The sequence below is a fragment of the Hyperoodon ampullatus genome, assembly GCF_949752795.1.
Source record: "Hyperoodon ampullatus genome assembly, chromosome: 5".
Taxonomy (NCBI): Eukaryota; Metazoa; Chordata; class Mammalia; order Artiodactyla; family Ziphiidae; genus Hyperoodon; species Hyperoodon ampullatus.
This window is the reverse complement of record NC_136918.1, coordinates 144,124,980-144,137,737: the sequence shown is the minus strand read 5'-3', so window position 1 is coordinate 144,137,737 and position 12,758 is coordinate 144,124,980. Positions and strand designations below refer to the sequence as shown.

At 42.9% G+C, this 12,758-nt stretch overlaps 1 protein-coding gene across 1 annotated transcript in view; it reads left to right on the top strand.

The window, feature by feature from the left end:
- The window catches only part of HSF2BP (heat shock transcription factor 2 binding protein), a gene marked incomplete at its 5' end in the record, with an annotated part of 86,268 nt that overhangs the window by 19,291 nt on the left and 54,219 nt on the right, over positions 1-12,758 (top strand). Inside the window, 2 exons of the mRNA XM_079704424.1 lie at positions 3,310-3,459; positions 5,120-5,252. Coding sequence (XP_079560550.1) covers positions 3,310-3,459; positions 5,120-5,252 — 283 coding nt within the window. The remainder of the gene's footprint in view (positions 1-3,309; positions 3,460-5,119; positions 5,253-12,758) is intronic.

Here is a 12,758-nt window from a genome sequence, read left to right as displayed (position 1 = left end):
ACCTATGATTGTCCATGGTATTTTTGGCCTTTTAGATTTTAGCCATTTTAGTGGGTGTAATGGTATCTCATTGTGGTTTTAATTTGCATTTTCCTCATGACTAATTTTCTTGAACATTTTTTCGTGTGTTTATTATCCATTCATATATTTTCTTTGGTTAAATGTTTATTTAAATCTTTTGCCTTTTTAAAAAAATTTTCTTTGTCTGAGTTGGGTCTTCGTTGCAGCGTGCGGGCTTTCTCTAGTTGCAGCGAGCAGGGGCTACTCATTGTGGTGGCTTGTTGCAAAGCGCGGGCTCTAGGCGTGCGGGCTTCAGTAGTTGTGGCATGAGGGCTCAGGAGCTGTGGCTCGCGGGCTCTAGACCACAGGCTCAGTAGTTGTGGTACACAGGCTTAGTTGCTCTGCGGCATGTGGGATCTTCCCAGACCAGAGCTCAAACCTGTTTTTCCTGCATTGGCAGGCGGATTCTTAACCACTGCGCCACCAGGGAGGTCCCGCCTATTTTTAATTTAATTTGTCTTATTTTTGAGTTGTAAGAGTTCTTTATATATTCTTCATACAAGTCTTTTTTTCAGATATAGAAATATTTTCTTTTAGTCCATGGCTTGTCTTTCTACCTTCTTACTCATGTCTTTTGAAGAGTAAAAGTTTTAAATTTTGATGAAGTTCAATTTATAATTTTTTTTTTTTTTGGCTGCACTGTGCTGCTTGCGGAATCTTAGTTCCCGGATCCTGGCAGTGAAAGCACTGAGTCCTAACCACTGGACCACCAGGGAATTCCCAGCAATTTATAATTTTTTAATGGTTTTAATTTTTTAATGGTATGATTTTGTTGTGATATCTAATAAACATTTGCCTAACGCAAGGTCACAGAGGTTTTCTTCTAGAAATTTTACATTTAGGTCTATGATTCATTTTGAGTTTTTTTTTTCATGTATGAATATCCAGTTGTTTCAGCATCATTTGTTGAAAATACTACTTTTTCCCTTGAATTGCCTTGGCAGCTTTTAAAAAATCAGTTGCCATACGTGTCAGTGTTTCATTGATCTATATGTTTATCCTTATGCCATTACCACAGTGGTTTGATTTCTGTAGATTTATTTTGTTTTGTTTTGTTTTTAAATCAAGTGGTGTTAGTCCTCTAACACTGCTTTTCTTTTTCAAACTTTTTTTTTTTGCATTTCCATATGAATTTTAGAATCAGATGATCACTTTGTGCAAATAAGCCTGCTGAAATTTTGATAGGGATTGTGTTGAATCCGTAGATCAGTTTGGGGAAAATTACCCTTACCAATATTGAATCTTCCAACCCTTGAACATGGTATATCCTTCCATTTATTTGGATCTTTACGTTTTCTCAGTAATGCTTCGTAGTTTTTACTGTACAGGGCTTGAACTAATTTTCTTAAATTTGTTCCTAAGTATATTCTCATTTTTGGTGTTATTGTGAATGGAATTACTTTCTTTGAGTTCCTCTTGATATTATTGTACTGTTTGTGCAGCCCTGTGTCAGGGCATATCTGCCTGTAACCACCAGATGTGACCATAGAAGACAGTTCTGACGGTCACTCTCAACAGTTCTTGTTGATCTTAGAGAAGAGCCACCGTAACCAGACTATTCAGCATGCAGCCTACTTCAAGTGTGAGAAAAGCCAGAATTCTGAAGGAAATGCTGTGATACAGTTTTTGCATATGTCACCTCGGCTTGAGTGGCTGAAGCGCAAATCTAGGAATCTAGGCAACTGTTGTGATGAAGCCAGATATTAAAAACCCAGAGTTAATAAATCACGTAAAGCAGTTTTAGCATGTGTCATAGGCTCAGTGACCATTTTTCTCCTAAAGTAAATGTGACTATATGTATGAAGGTGTATGAAGCTCTGATTACCAAATGCATTGTCCCCAGGTAGATATGAATGCCACCCTAGGCCAAGTTACAAAGTCAACAAAGTTCGATTTGTGGTCCGCTGCTCCCTTTTCTCCACTAGGCGAAAAGCCCCCTCTACTTTAATTGTCCTGCACTCACCTCTGTAGAAGAAAAAGCTAAAACATCTCATATGCTTTAACTTTGTGGGCTATTGAGCTAATTATACTTTGGTATAAATGAAGTTAGGTTTTTGTATTTTTTTTAAGGCCATAGGCACGGTTACAGGAGAGGGATAGCTCTTTCTTTTTTAAAAAATTAATTAGTTTATTTTTGGCTGCATTGGGTCTGTGTTGCTGCATGCAGGCTTTCTCTAGTTGCGGGGAGCTGGGGCTACTCTTTGTTGCAGTGTGCGGGCTTCTCATTGCGGTGGCTTCTCTTGTTGCAGAGCACGGGCTCTAGGCACGCGGGCTCAGTAGTTGTGGCACGCGTGCTCAGTAGTTGTGGTACACGGGCTTAGCTGCTCTGCGGCATGTGGGATCTTCCCGGACCAGGGCTCGAACCCGTGTCCCCTGCATTGGCAGGCAGATTCTTAACCACTGCGCCCCCAGGGAAGTACCAGGTTTTTGTATTTTTGAGTTTATCTATTATTAAGTAAGGAAATGCTCTCATCTTTTAAGGGAACTTCAGGTAACAAGGAATAGTGAAACTGGTGTTGACAGTTGGGGCGGGCAGGAAGCCCCACATCACCCAAGACCCACCTGAAGGTGAACCTTTAGGAGTGCTTGTGTGGTCAGAGGTGACATCAGGGGCACAGTTCACTTGTTAAGAGCCCTGGCTTCAGAAGCCCAGTGCTGGTGGGAGGCTGAGAAATCTTGCCTGGCCTCCGTCTTCTTGTTACGCTGGTGCTTAGCTTGCTGGTTCAGGGCGCGCCAGGGAGGCCCTTCCTTCCCACTCCTCTCCTGCCTCTGCTCCCGTCTTTCCTGCCTGGTCTTGGCTGTGTCACATGGCGTTTTTACAGTGGAGTGAGCCACTTGGCGGTGGCAGGCACCTTTATTAGAAATACTGCTCTACGTGGGGACTGCTGTGTTAGCTTGTTACTTTCTTCGGGTGTCCTAGTTGGTGCTGTCCTGGGTATAGCCACTTGGGACCTGAGATGCCTCATCGTCCATCTTACTTAAAAGAAGATGAGTTCAAGTCTTTGGCAGTATTTATAAACTCTAATGTGGTAGTATGTTCTTTTCTGTGGCTGTTATTTTTGCCTCTGAAGTTTTTTAAAAACTTATGCATTATGCCTCTCTAAGGGCTAGTTTACATTTGCCAGCTGTTTACTATATTCTATGTGCATTTCTTTTCTTTAAAAATATCTTTGAAAGAGGAAACACAATAGAGGTATTTTGAGGTTGAATGCTGTCCATTTTTCTGATTTTATTTTGTTTCGATTTCAGGAGAAACTGGCTCTTCGACAGCAGCTGAATGAAGCAAAGCAGCAGCTCCTGCAGCAGGCAGAGTACTGTACAGAAATGGGTGCAGCAGCCTGTACCATTTTGTGGGATGTCTCCAGCAGTGAGGAAGTGGTCAAAGCCATTCTGGGAGGAGTAAGCACGCCCGCGGGCTGTCTGGACATTGTTGAGTAGTGCTTGTGTAACTTAGAGGACACAGTGCATCTATTAAGGCGCCTACAGACTAAATCCATTTCTTTTGTTCATCAGATAGTTTTGGAATACCATCTCTGTAGGGCCCACTGTAACTGGTCTCCGGGGGATATGTAAAATGAATGAAATAAGATCCCTTCTCTCCCAGAATCTGTATGGTGTTGGTGGAGATAGTTCCACTTCAGTATTATTACTTGACATTATATGCATTTAACAAAGTTTAAAGTGCTTTTACGTATGTTATTCCAGGCCTAATATACTATTTAATCGCCCGAATGTTATATGTTATATGTTAACGGCATGTAAGTGCACACAGACATCAAGGAACTTCACAGAGGAAGAGAGATTTTAAATGGACCTCGATTAACTTGCACAGGCAGCAGTGGCAGGAGGTGAAGAGGGTCCCTCAGGAGGGGAGAAGCAGAGCAGTCAGCGACCTGGAGTGTGACATGGGGACAGTGTGTGGGTCACGTGACACAGGGTGGAGGGTCAGTGTGGTTGAGGATTTGTCCAGTGGGTGCTAGGACGGGATTCCTTAAGGCTTTTTGAGTGAAAAAGTGATAGGACAGGCGGGGAATTCGGGCAGCTCAACCTGACAGTGAATGAGGATGGAGGGCGGGTGGGGTTGTGGGTGTGGAGACTGGCCAGGAAGACTACGTGGAAGGCCGCCCCCCAGTAGAATAGGGGGTGGAGAGCTGTGTGGGTGAGGCAGGGCTTGTGACAGGGTGGTCTCCAGGGCGGAGAGGACTGAAGGAGCCCGGGAGGACTGTTACCTGACTCTGGGAGAATCGAGTGGTCCTGAATGGCAAACCATCCGTCAAGGGCGGATGGTTGGCGGGAGGCCAGTAGCGTGTGACTCATCATTTGCAGAAATACAAACAGTGGAGGGACTAAATGTATTTTAAAGTTTATTGAGCTTTTCTTAAGGTGTAACTTACGTGTCATAAAATTCATTTATTTGTAAGTGTACAACTTAGTGTTTTCTAGCTAAGTTTTGGAGGTGTGTAATCATCCCCACAATCCAGTCTTAGGATATTTATATCACCCCATGCAGTTCCCTTGTGACATGTGTAAATGCACTGTTTTTCAAACTATTCCTTAGAACCCTGCCCCCGCCAAGGAAGTGCTTTCAAGGTTCTGGGAAACTTGGAAACTCTTTTTGCCGAGTAATGGAGACTGAAGCTGTCAGATGAGCCTGTTGCTGTCTTTTACATGTTGCGGTTTCAGTTAAGATTTTATTTGAAAAACAATTTCTGCCAAAGGTTTGAGGACCTCTGGTTTCATGCCTAGAATAGAGAACATATTTTTCTAGTATATTTCTAGTATATTTTTGGGTGAATTCAACCCAGTACTTCTATCATTGTATAAATTTGAACTGTTTCCTTCATGTATTTTATTGTATCAGTCTTCAGGGTAATTTTTCTACATGCCCCAAACTTCTTTTTTCTGATCTTTTCATTGGGAAGTTTTAATGAGGGAATAGATTTTAAAACATTGCTTCTGTAATTAAAACCAGAGTCTTTCCTCTGTGTCCTGCACTTTGAAAGTGTTTTCCTACTGGTATTTGTGAAAGGGTGTGACATTTCCATTTCTGAACTTTCAGGATAAAGCTCTGAAGTTTTTCAACATCACTGGTCAAACAATGGAGAGTTTTGTGAAGTCACTGGATGGGGATGTCAAGGAGCTGGATTCTGCTGAAAATCAGTTTGTTTTTGCTTTGGCTGGAATTGTAACAAGTGAGTAATTCTCTTCAAACGTAGTGACTTTCAGAAGTGAGTTACAGAGCAGTGATCACAGTCGGGGGTGTGTGTGTATAAACACCTCTCAGGAACATTTCAAATAGGCTCCTGCCCTGGAGAATCTGACTCAGTAAATTGGGGGTAGGGACCAGGTGTATGTTGTGGAACATCACTCCAGGTGATTCTGATAAGTATTGGTGAGTAAGAACGAGTAGTCTTAGGGAGAACAGGATGAGTTTGCATGTTCTGGTCAGTTCTCTACGTTGACAGAAGTCAAAACTGTAAGTTTAGCTACTTGTTATTTGGAATCATCATCATTTACTAATGTCTAGCTAAAGTAAAAGCCTTAAGCAGAGCTTAAGTTCAACTCTTGCTGTTGTTTTGGTGTTGTAACTAAAGAATTCCAAAACCCTAAATTGTCTCTTTAATAAATTTTCCCCAAAGATTATAGTTAGGTAGAATTCTATGGCAAAACTGCTGTAAAGGATAAAGGCAGACGGCTATATAATTAATACTAATATCTTCAAATAGTAGGAGGTGGTATATACTAGGGAGTATTAAGGCTTTTTGTTCTAAAGTCAATGAAATAGTTAAAGATAGAGCTATGACTTATTTTTTTACATTGCTTTTTCATCTCTGCTGTATGCTATGCTGTTCTCTGCTGTTAATGAGAGGGGAAATGTTACATTTCTTCATCTACTGAAATCCTCACGAAGCAGATCTCATGTAGATGATTTCTTCATAATCCCTTAGAAATTGGTGATATTCTTCTGGGGCAGACGTTGAGACCCGGATGGTGTTCAGGCTGGTCCTGATTTAGCCCGGCACTTTATCCGCTGGAGGACTGCAGTATACACTTCCATCATAGCGCCTTCAGCTGGTGGAGGCTTGCACTGCTCCACCTGTTCATATTCCTTTAAGGTCTCTTTTTTAGCAGAAGGTATTTGCAGATTTGATGGTTAGATTTTCTGCTATTTGCAAGTGACCTCAAAGGTCTATGATGTATGTGACTTTTCATTCTGCTGAGTTGTGAGTTTGAGCTGCTTGAATTGCCAGCCTGTTGCCCCGCAGACAAGCTCAACCTGGCTTTGTTTCTCCCTGCCTGGTCGTGGGCATGTCCACATTCCCCTTACACGCTGGTGAATCGTACGGGATGATTCCTTACTATGTTGGTGCTGCTTTCCAGAGGCATTGGGGCCTTATGTGTGTCAGATACCAAGACTCTGTCCCACGGGGAGTAGGCAGGACAGCAGACACCTTGGTTAGCTGTCAGATAGATCCTCTGCCTTCTAAAACAACCATTCTTCTTTTAAGTTTACCTACGGTAAACTCACCCATTACAGTTTTTTTCTCACCTTTTTGCAGTCCTGTGAGTTTTGACAAATGCATGCGGTCATGTCACCACCACAGTGAAGACATGGAGCAGCCCCACCACCTCCGCCTCGTCTCCCCGTCTGCACTACCCCTTCCTTTTGTAGCCAGCCCCTCTGCCCACCAGCAGCCCCAGGCAGCCGCTCGTCTGGCAATTTGCTACACCTTTTAGCTGATTTTTCTGGCTGGCTTATCTGGCATCCAGCGCCTGCCCCAGGTGAGCAAGTGCTTGCCTCACAGCGCTCCTTGCAGCACCTGCCTTTTCTTATTTTTCATATCAGTTGGTTGACCTTCAGCCTCAACTCTGATGTGTTCGAGATAAGTTGTGATTTTTTGAATTATCTAAACTGCCCCTTTTAAAGAATGGAGGTGTAGCTCTTTTCAGTTTACTGTATCCTAAGCAAAAACTGGATGTCAAGGATTTGTTTAAACATTGAAATTATGAAATTTCTTACTCATCCATAGTCACTGTTCTTAATAATAGATTAAAATAGTATAAAGTGTCTGGATTTTCGGGCCCCGCTAGTCCATTTCCCAGGATGTCAATTCTCTGGACTTTATTTTCCTTATCTGCGAAGTGGAATAGTAATACCTGCTCTGACTACCTTACACATTGTTGTGAATGTTACTGAGCTATGGTGAAGTGGTAACACATTGTAAACCAAGGTCCTGTTTGACATGGGGGTGCGATTGTTTCCAACAACTCTTCTGTAAAAAATAAATTTATTTATTTATTTATGGCTGCATTGGGTCTTTGTTGTTGGGTCTTCATTGCTGCGTGCAGGCTTTCTCTAGTTGCGGCGAGTGGGATCCACTCTTCGTTGTGGTGCACGGGCTTCTCATTGTGGTGGCTTCTCTTGTTGCAGAGCTCGGGCTGTAGGCGCACAGGCTTCAGTAGTTGTGGCACGCAGGCTCAGTAGTTGTGGCTTGCGGGCTTTAGAGCGCAGGCTCAGTAGTTGTGGCGCACGGGATGTTGCTCCACGGCATGTGGGGTCTTCCCAGACCAGGGCTCAAACCCGTGTCCCCTGCATTGGCAGGCGGATTCTTATCCACTGTGCCACCAGGGAAGTCCCTCCAACAGCTTTTATAAGTGGACAAATATAGAACTTAAAAGAAGATGGCAAATTATTATCACAGCTCTGTGAGAAGATTAACTTGCTTAGCTTGCAAGTAGAAAACTTATTTTTCAAACTACTTTTTGACGATTTGAAAGTCATAATTGCGCTCCTTGCCTCTTAATTCTGGGTTTATTCATTCAAACAATGTTAGGTAATGATTACAGAATCAAAATTACCTTTTTTTTTTTTTTCTTTTTTGCCACACTGCGTGGCTTGCAGGATCTTAGTTCCCCGACCAGGATGGAACCCAGACCCTGGCAGTGAAAGCACCGAGTCCTAACCACGGGACTGCCAGGGAACTCCCCTAAATTACTTCTTGATTGTTGATAATTTATGGCAGGACTGGATCCAGCTTATCTTTTGTGGACGTAACAGTCCCACAGAGTTGACAGCAGAGCGCCCTGGGTCAGTGAGCAGCACTGCTCCTGGCTCCTCCAACTCAGGGGAGCAGTGCGGTGGGTGGGTAGGATTGAGGCCCAGTGTCCAGTTCTGCTTCTACCACTGACCAGCCCTGTGTTCTTGACTCTGTGACCCTCAGCTTCATCTTCTGAGAAAAGAGTCTTAGACCCCAGATGATGATTAAGGTCTACCCCAGCCCTGGACTTGTGTGGCTGCTTTGAGAAAAGGGGGCCGTGAGCCTCGCCTCCTGGATCAGGTGACAGGCTCTGAGTGGCAGTGGGTCTTTGGTGTGTGCCATGTCATTGAGTTAATGTTCCTAGAGCAGTGCTTCTCAGCCTCGGCAGTAGAATTCTCTGTTATGGGGAGTGTTTTGTGCATTGTAGGAGTTCAGAAACATCCCTAGACTCTGCCCGTTAAAGGCCAGAAGCAACCCCAGCTGTGACACCTGAGAATGCCTCCAGATGTTGCCAGTTGTCTCCTGGGGGCAAAATCATCCTCCCGTGCCACTTTGAGACCACTGCCCTGGAGCACTGCCTTAACCCATCATGTACATAGACAGAAAGGTTTATGATACTCCTGGATATTAGAGGTAATTGTTGAGAGAGATTTTGAGATTGCTGAAGGCTGTTTTGGTTTCTCTGTCCCCTGGGCATGCTTCTGACATGTTTGATTTAGTCTGGTCATATAACTGGTCTTGCCAATTCAGGAGAATTTGGTATCTGTTATCTACAATATCCAGTTAATCACAGAAATTCTCTTAATCGTCTTTCAGTGGTTTGTCTTGGATAATTTGGGTTACTGTGTAATCTTCCCTTAGATAATGCGCTTCCTTCAGTTGCCAGAGTATGGCCTAGATAATGAGCTGCTGTTTTGTGGAATTGGAGTGTTTCTTTGGAAGCTCATCTCCCTTTTTAGCACCCTCAGTGAGGAGATAAACACAGTCAGCCTTAGAGTTTTCCAGACTAGTGGAATGTAAGAGGAGGTTATGTATGTGTTGGATCAGAAGAACCCCACAAAGAGCTCCATTGTATCCTTAAGATCTGGGATTAAGACTTGAGAGAAGCAGGATAGAACTTCAGTGAATCCCTGGGGACATAACTTTCGGGGTGAATTGTTGATTTTTCTAGGTGAAGGCAAGTAAATTGGCCAATTTTATAGAATGTGACACTAAAGAGACCTGAGCATTAATCTGTTCCTGTAAAGAAGTGGCTCCAGGCAGGACGGAGAAGAGGAATTGTTCACAGATTTTGGACAAATCCATGTCCTCAACCATTAGAATTTTTTTAAACAGGTAGCATTAAGCGATTGTGGGGCTGGTACAAGGAATTACGAGTCCTTTTTCTATTAAGCTGGTCATTGGTGGCCTGTGGCCTTCCATGGCTTCAGCTCTAGAGGAGATGAGGTAAAGATGAGAAGAATCATCTGCAGTCTTTTAGCTTTTGCCCCAATTGTTTAACTCTGTCCATGGAACCTTTTACTGATAGGGATTCTGGGACTATAGTTAATTTTTTGGTTATTTCTTGAACCTTACATAGTATGGGCAAATAATATTCAGATCGGCTATAATTTGTGTATAGGAGAATTTGCTGGGACTGCTAAAAATTATCCTTCTGTAGTGCCTTTTCTTTATCTGTTCCATTTACAAAATAAACATCTGTCCATTAAACTTTGCAGGGGCTTTGTCCCAGAGAAGGGGGGAGTATCTTTCTGATAATGGTCTCAGAGTCACAGTTACAGGTTGGGAGAAACGAAAGATGCTGGGAGTCTTTCTTTCCTGAGCGTGCAGTTGCGTGTTAAGGGAAAGAATGTGAACAAGTGGAAAGAAGAGGAATTATGCTTGTAGATGAGCCGTAGGAAAGTTGGGGGTTCTGCTTGGAGCTGTTTCCTTCATGGTGGGTCGACAGGTGACAGCATTGGGCTGGCAGTGGCACTCTGTCACCATAGGCCTTGCCCTTGATTTTTTCTGGGACTGGGCGTCCTAACGGCCAGAGCACGCTCACTCCATGGTGGAAACGTACCCAGCCTGGTGAGGCAGGTTTGGCAGGTGAAAGCGCGAGGAGGTTATAAGAGGTATGGGAACATTTCCCGGGAGTCATGTTGACACTGCAGACTGACCGCAGCAAACAGGGAAGGACAGTAGGCGCACCCCTCTCAGCTGGCCCTCAGGTTACAGGGTGTTTCTCTCTAGCCTGACTTCTCACCACAGAAGCCAGATCACGCAAGTGGGAGAGAAACTGGATTCTGGGAGCCACTTCCCAGTGGAGCTGGGCATTCCCTCCAGCTCTAAGGGGGTTTCCATACCTAGCGTACAGAAGCAGTTTCCAGACTGAGATTACCCATGGCCTTTGGCCCACTCCCCCACCCTGACAGCCAAATAATTGACTTGATAAGAAAGCACCACAGCAAATACAAAGAAACAAAAACCAAACAGTAAATCAGAGTCACAGTATTCACAGAGGAAACTTTCTTATGTTTCTTTCAAAAAATGTGATGTAGTGTTGGTGCTTCAGCAGAGCGGTTTATAGAGAAGAGGTCCCGGATGAGCAGTAGAGACTGAGTCATCCACTGAGCGTGACAGTCATGTCCCCACTGTCATTAGTACTATATTTACTTTTTAACAGCTTTATCGAGCTAAAAATACACCATACAATTTGACAACTTAAAGTATATAATTTGATGGCTTCAGTGCATTCATATAATTGTGCATCCGTCTCCACAGTCAATTTTTCAACATTTTCATCACCCAAAGAGAAGCCCTGCTAACCTCAGCCATCATTCCCCAATCCTGCCATTCTTCTAGCTTTAGGCAGCCAGTCTGCTTTTTGTCTCTATAGATTTGCCTGTGCTGGACATGTCATATAATGGGACCATATAACATGGGGTCCTTTGTGACTGGCTTCTTTCATTTAGCATAGTGTTTTCAAGGTGTCCATGTCATAGCATGTACCAGTACTTCATTCCTTTCTATGGCTGAATAATATTCCACTGTTTGGCTATACCACATTTATCCATTCATCCATTGATGGACATATGGGTTGTTTCTACTTTTTGGTTATTATGAATAATGATGCTGTGAAAATTTGTGTAAAAGTTTTTGTGTAGATATATGTTTTCATTTCTCTTGGATATACAGCTAGGAGTGGAATTGCTGGGTCATGTGATATGGCTTTTAACATCTGAGGAACGGTGAGACCATTTTTTGACAGTGGCTGCACCATGTTACATTCTCACCAGCAGTACATGAGGTTTCTCCACATACTTGCCAACGCTTTAAAGTTATGTTCTTGGTTATAGCCATCCCTAGTGGGTATGAAGTAGTACTTTGTCATGGTTTTGATTTGCCTATCCCTGATGGCTAACGATATTGAGCATCTTTTCATGTATTCATTGGCCATTTGTGTATCTTCTTTGGAGAAATGTCTGTTCAAGTCCTTTGCCCATTTCAAAATTAAGTCATTTGAGGGACTTCCCTGGTGGTGCAGTGGGTAAGACTCCCCGCTCCCAATGCAGGGGGCCTGGGTTCAATTCCTGGTCAGGGAACTAGATCCCACATGCATGCTGCAACTAAGAGTTCGCATGCCACAACTAAGGAGCCCGCGAGCTGCAACTAAGACCCAGTGCAACCAAATAAAAAGAAAAAAAATTGTCTGATACAGCCACTATGGAGAACAGTATGGAGGTTCCTTAAAAAACTAAAAATAGAACTACCATACGACCCAGCAATCCCACTACTGGGCATATACCCTGAGAAAATCATAATTCAAAAAGAGTCATGTACCAAAGTGTTCATTGCAGCTCTATTTACAATAGCCAGGACATGGAAGCAACCTAAGTGTCCATCAACAGATGAATGGATAAAGAAGATGTGGCACATATATACAATGGAATATTACTCAGCCATAAAAAGAAACGAATTTGAGTTATTTGTAGTGAGGTGGATGGACCTAGAGTCTGTCATACAGAGTGAAGTAAGTCAGAAAGAGAAAAACAAATACCGTATGCTAACACATATATATGGAATCTAAAAAAAAAAAAAATGGTCATGAAGAATCTAGGGGCAAGACGGGAGTAAAGACACAGACCTACTAGAGAATGGACTTGAGGACATGGGGAGGGGGAAGAGTAAAGTGAGAGAGTGGCATGGACATATACACACTACCAAACATAAAATAGATAGCTAGTGGGAAGCAGCCACATAGCACAGGGAGATCAGCTCAGTGCTCTATGACCACCTAGAGGGGTGGGATAGGGAGGGTGGGAGGGAGGGAGACGCAAGAGGGAAGAGATATGGGAACATATGTATATGTATAACTGATTCACTTTGTTATAAAGCAGAAACTAACACACCATTGTAAAGCAATTATACTCCGATAAAGATGTTAAAAAAACTGTCATTTGTCTTTTTATTATTGAGTTATAAGAGTTCTTTGTATATTCTAGATACCAGTCCCTTACCAGGCATATGATTTACAAAACTTTTCTCATTCTGTAGTTGTCTTTTCACTTTCTTGATAGTGTCTTTTGAAGCAAAAAAGTTTTAATTTTTGATGATATCCAGTGTGTTTTTTCTTTAGTTGCTTGTGTTTTTGTTGTCATATCTAAGAAACCATTGTCT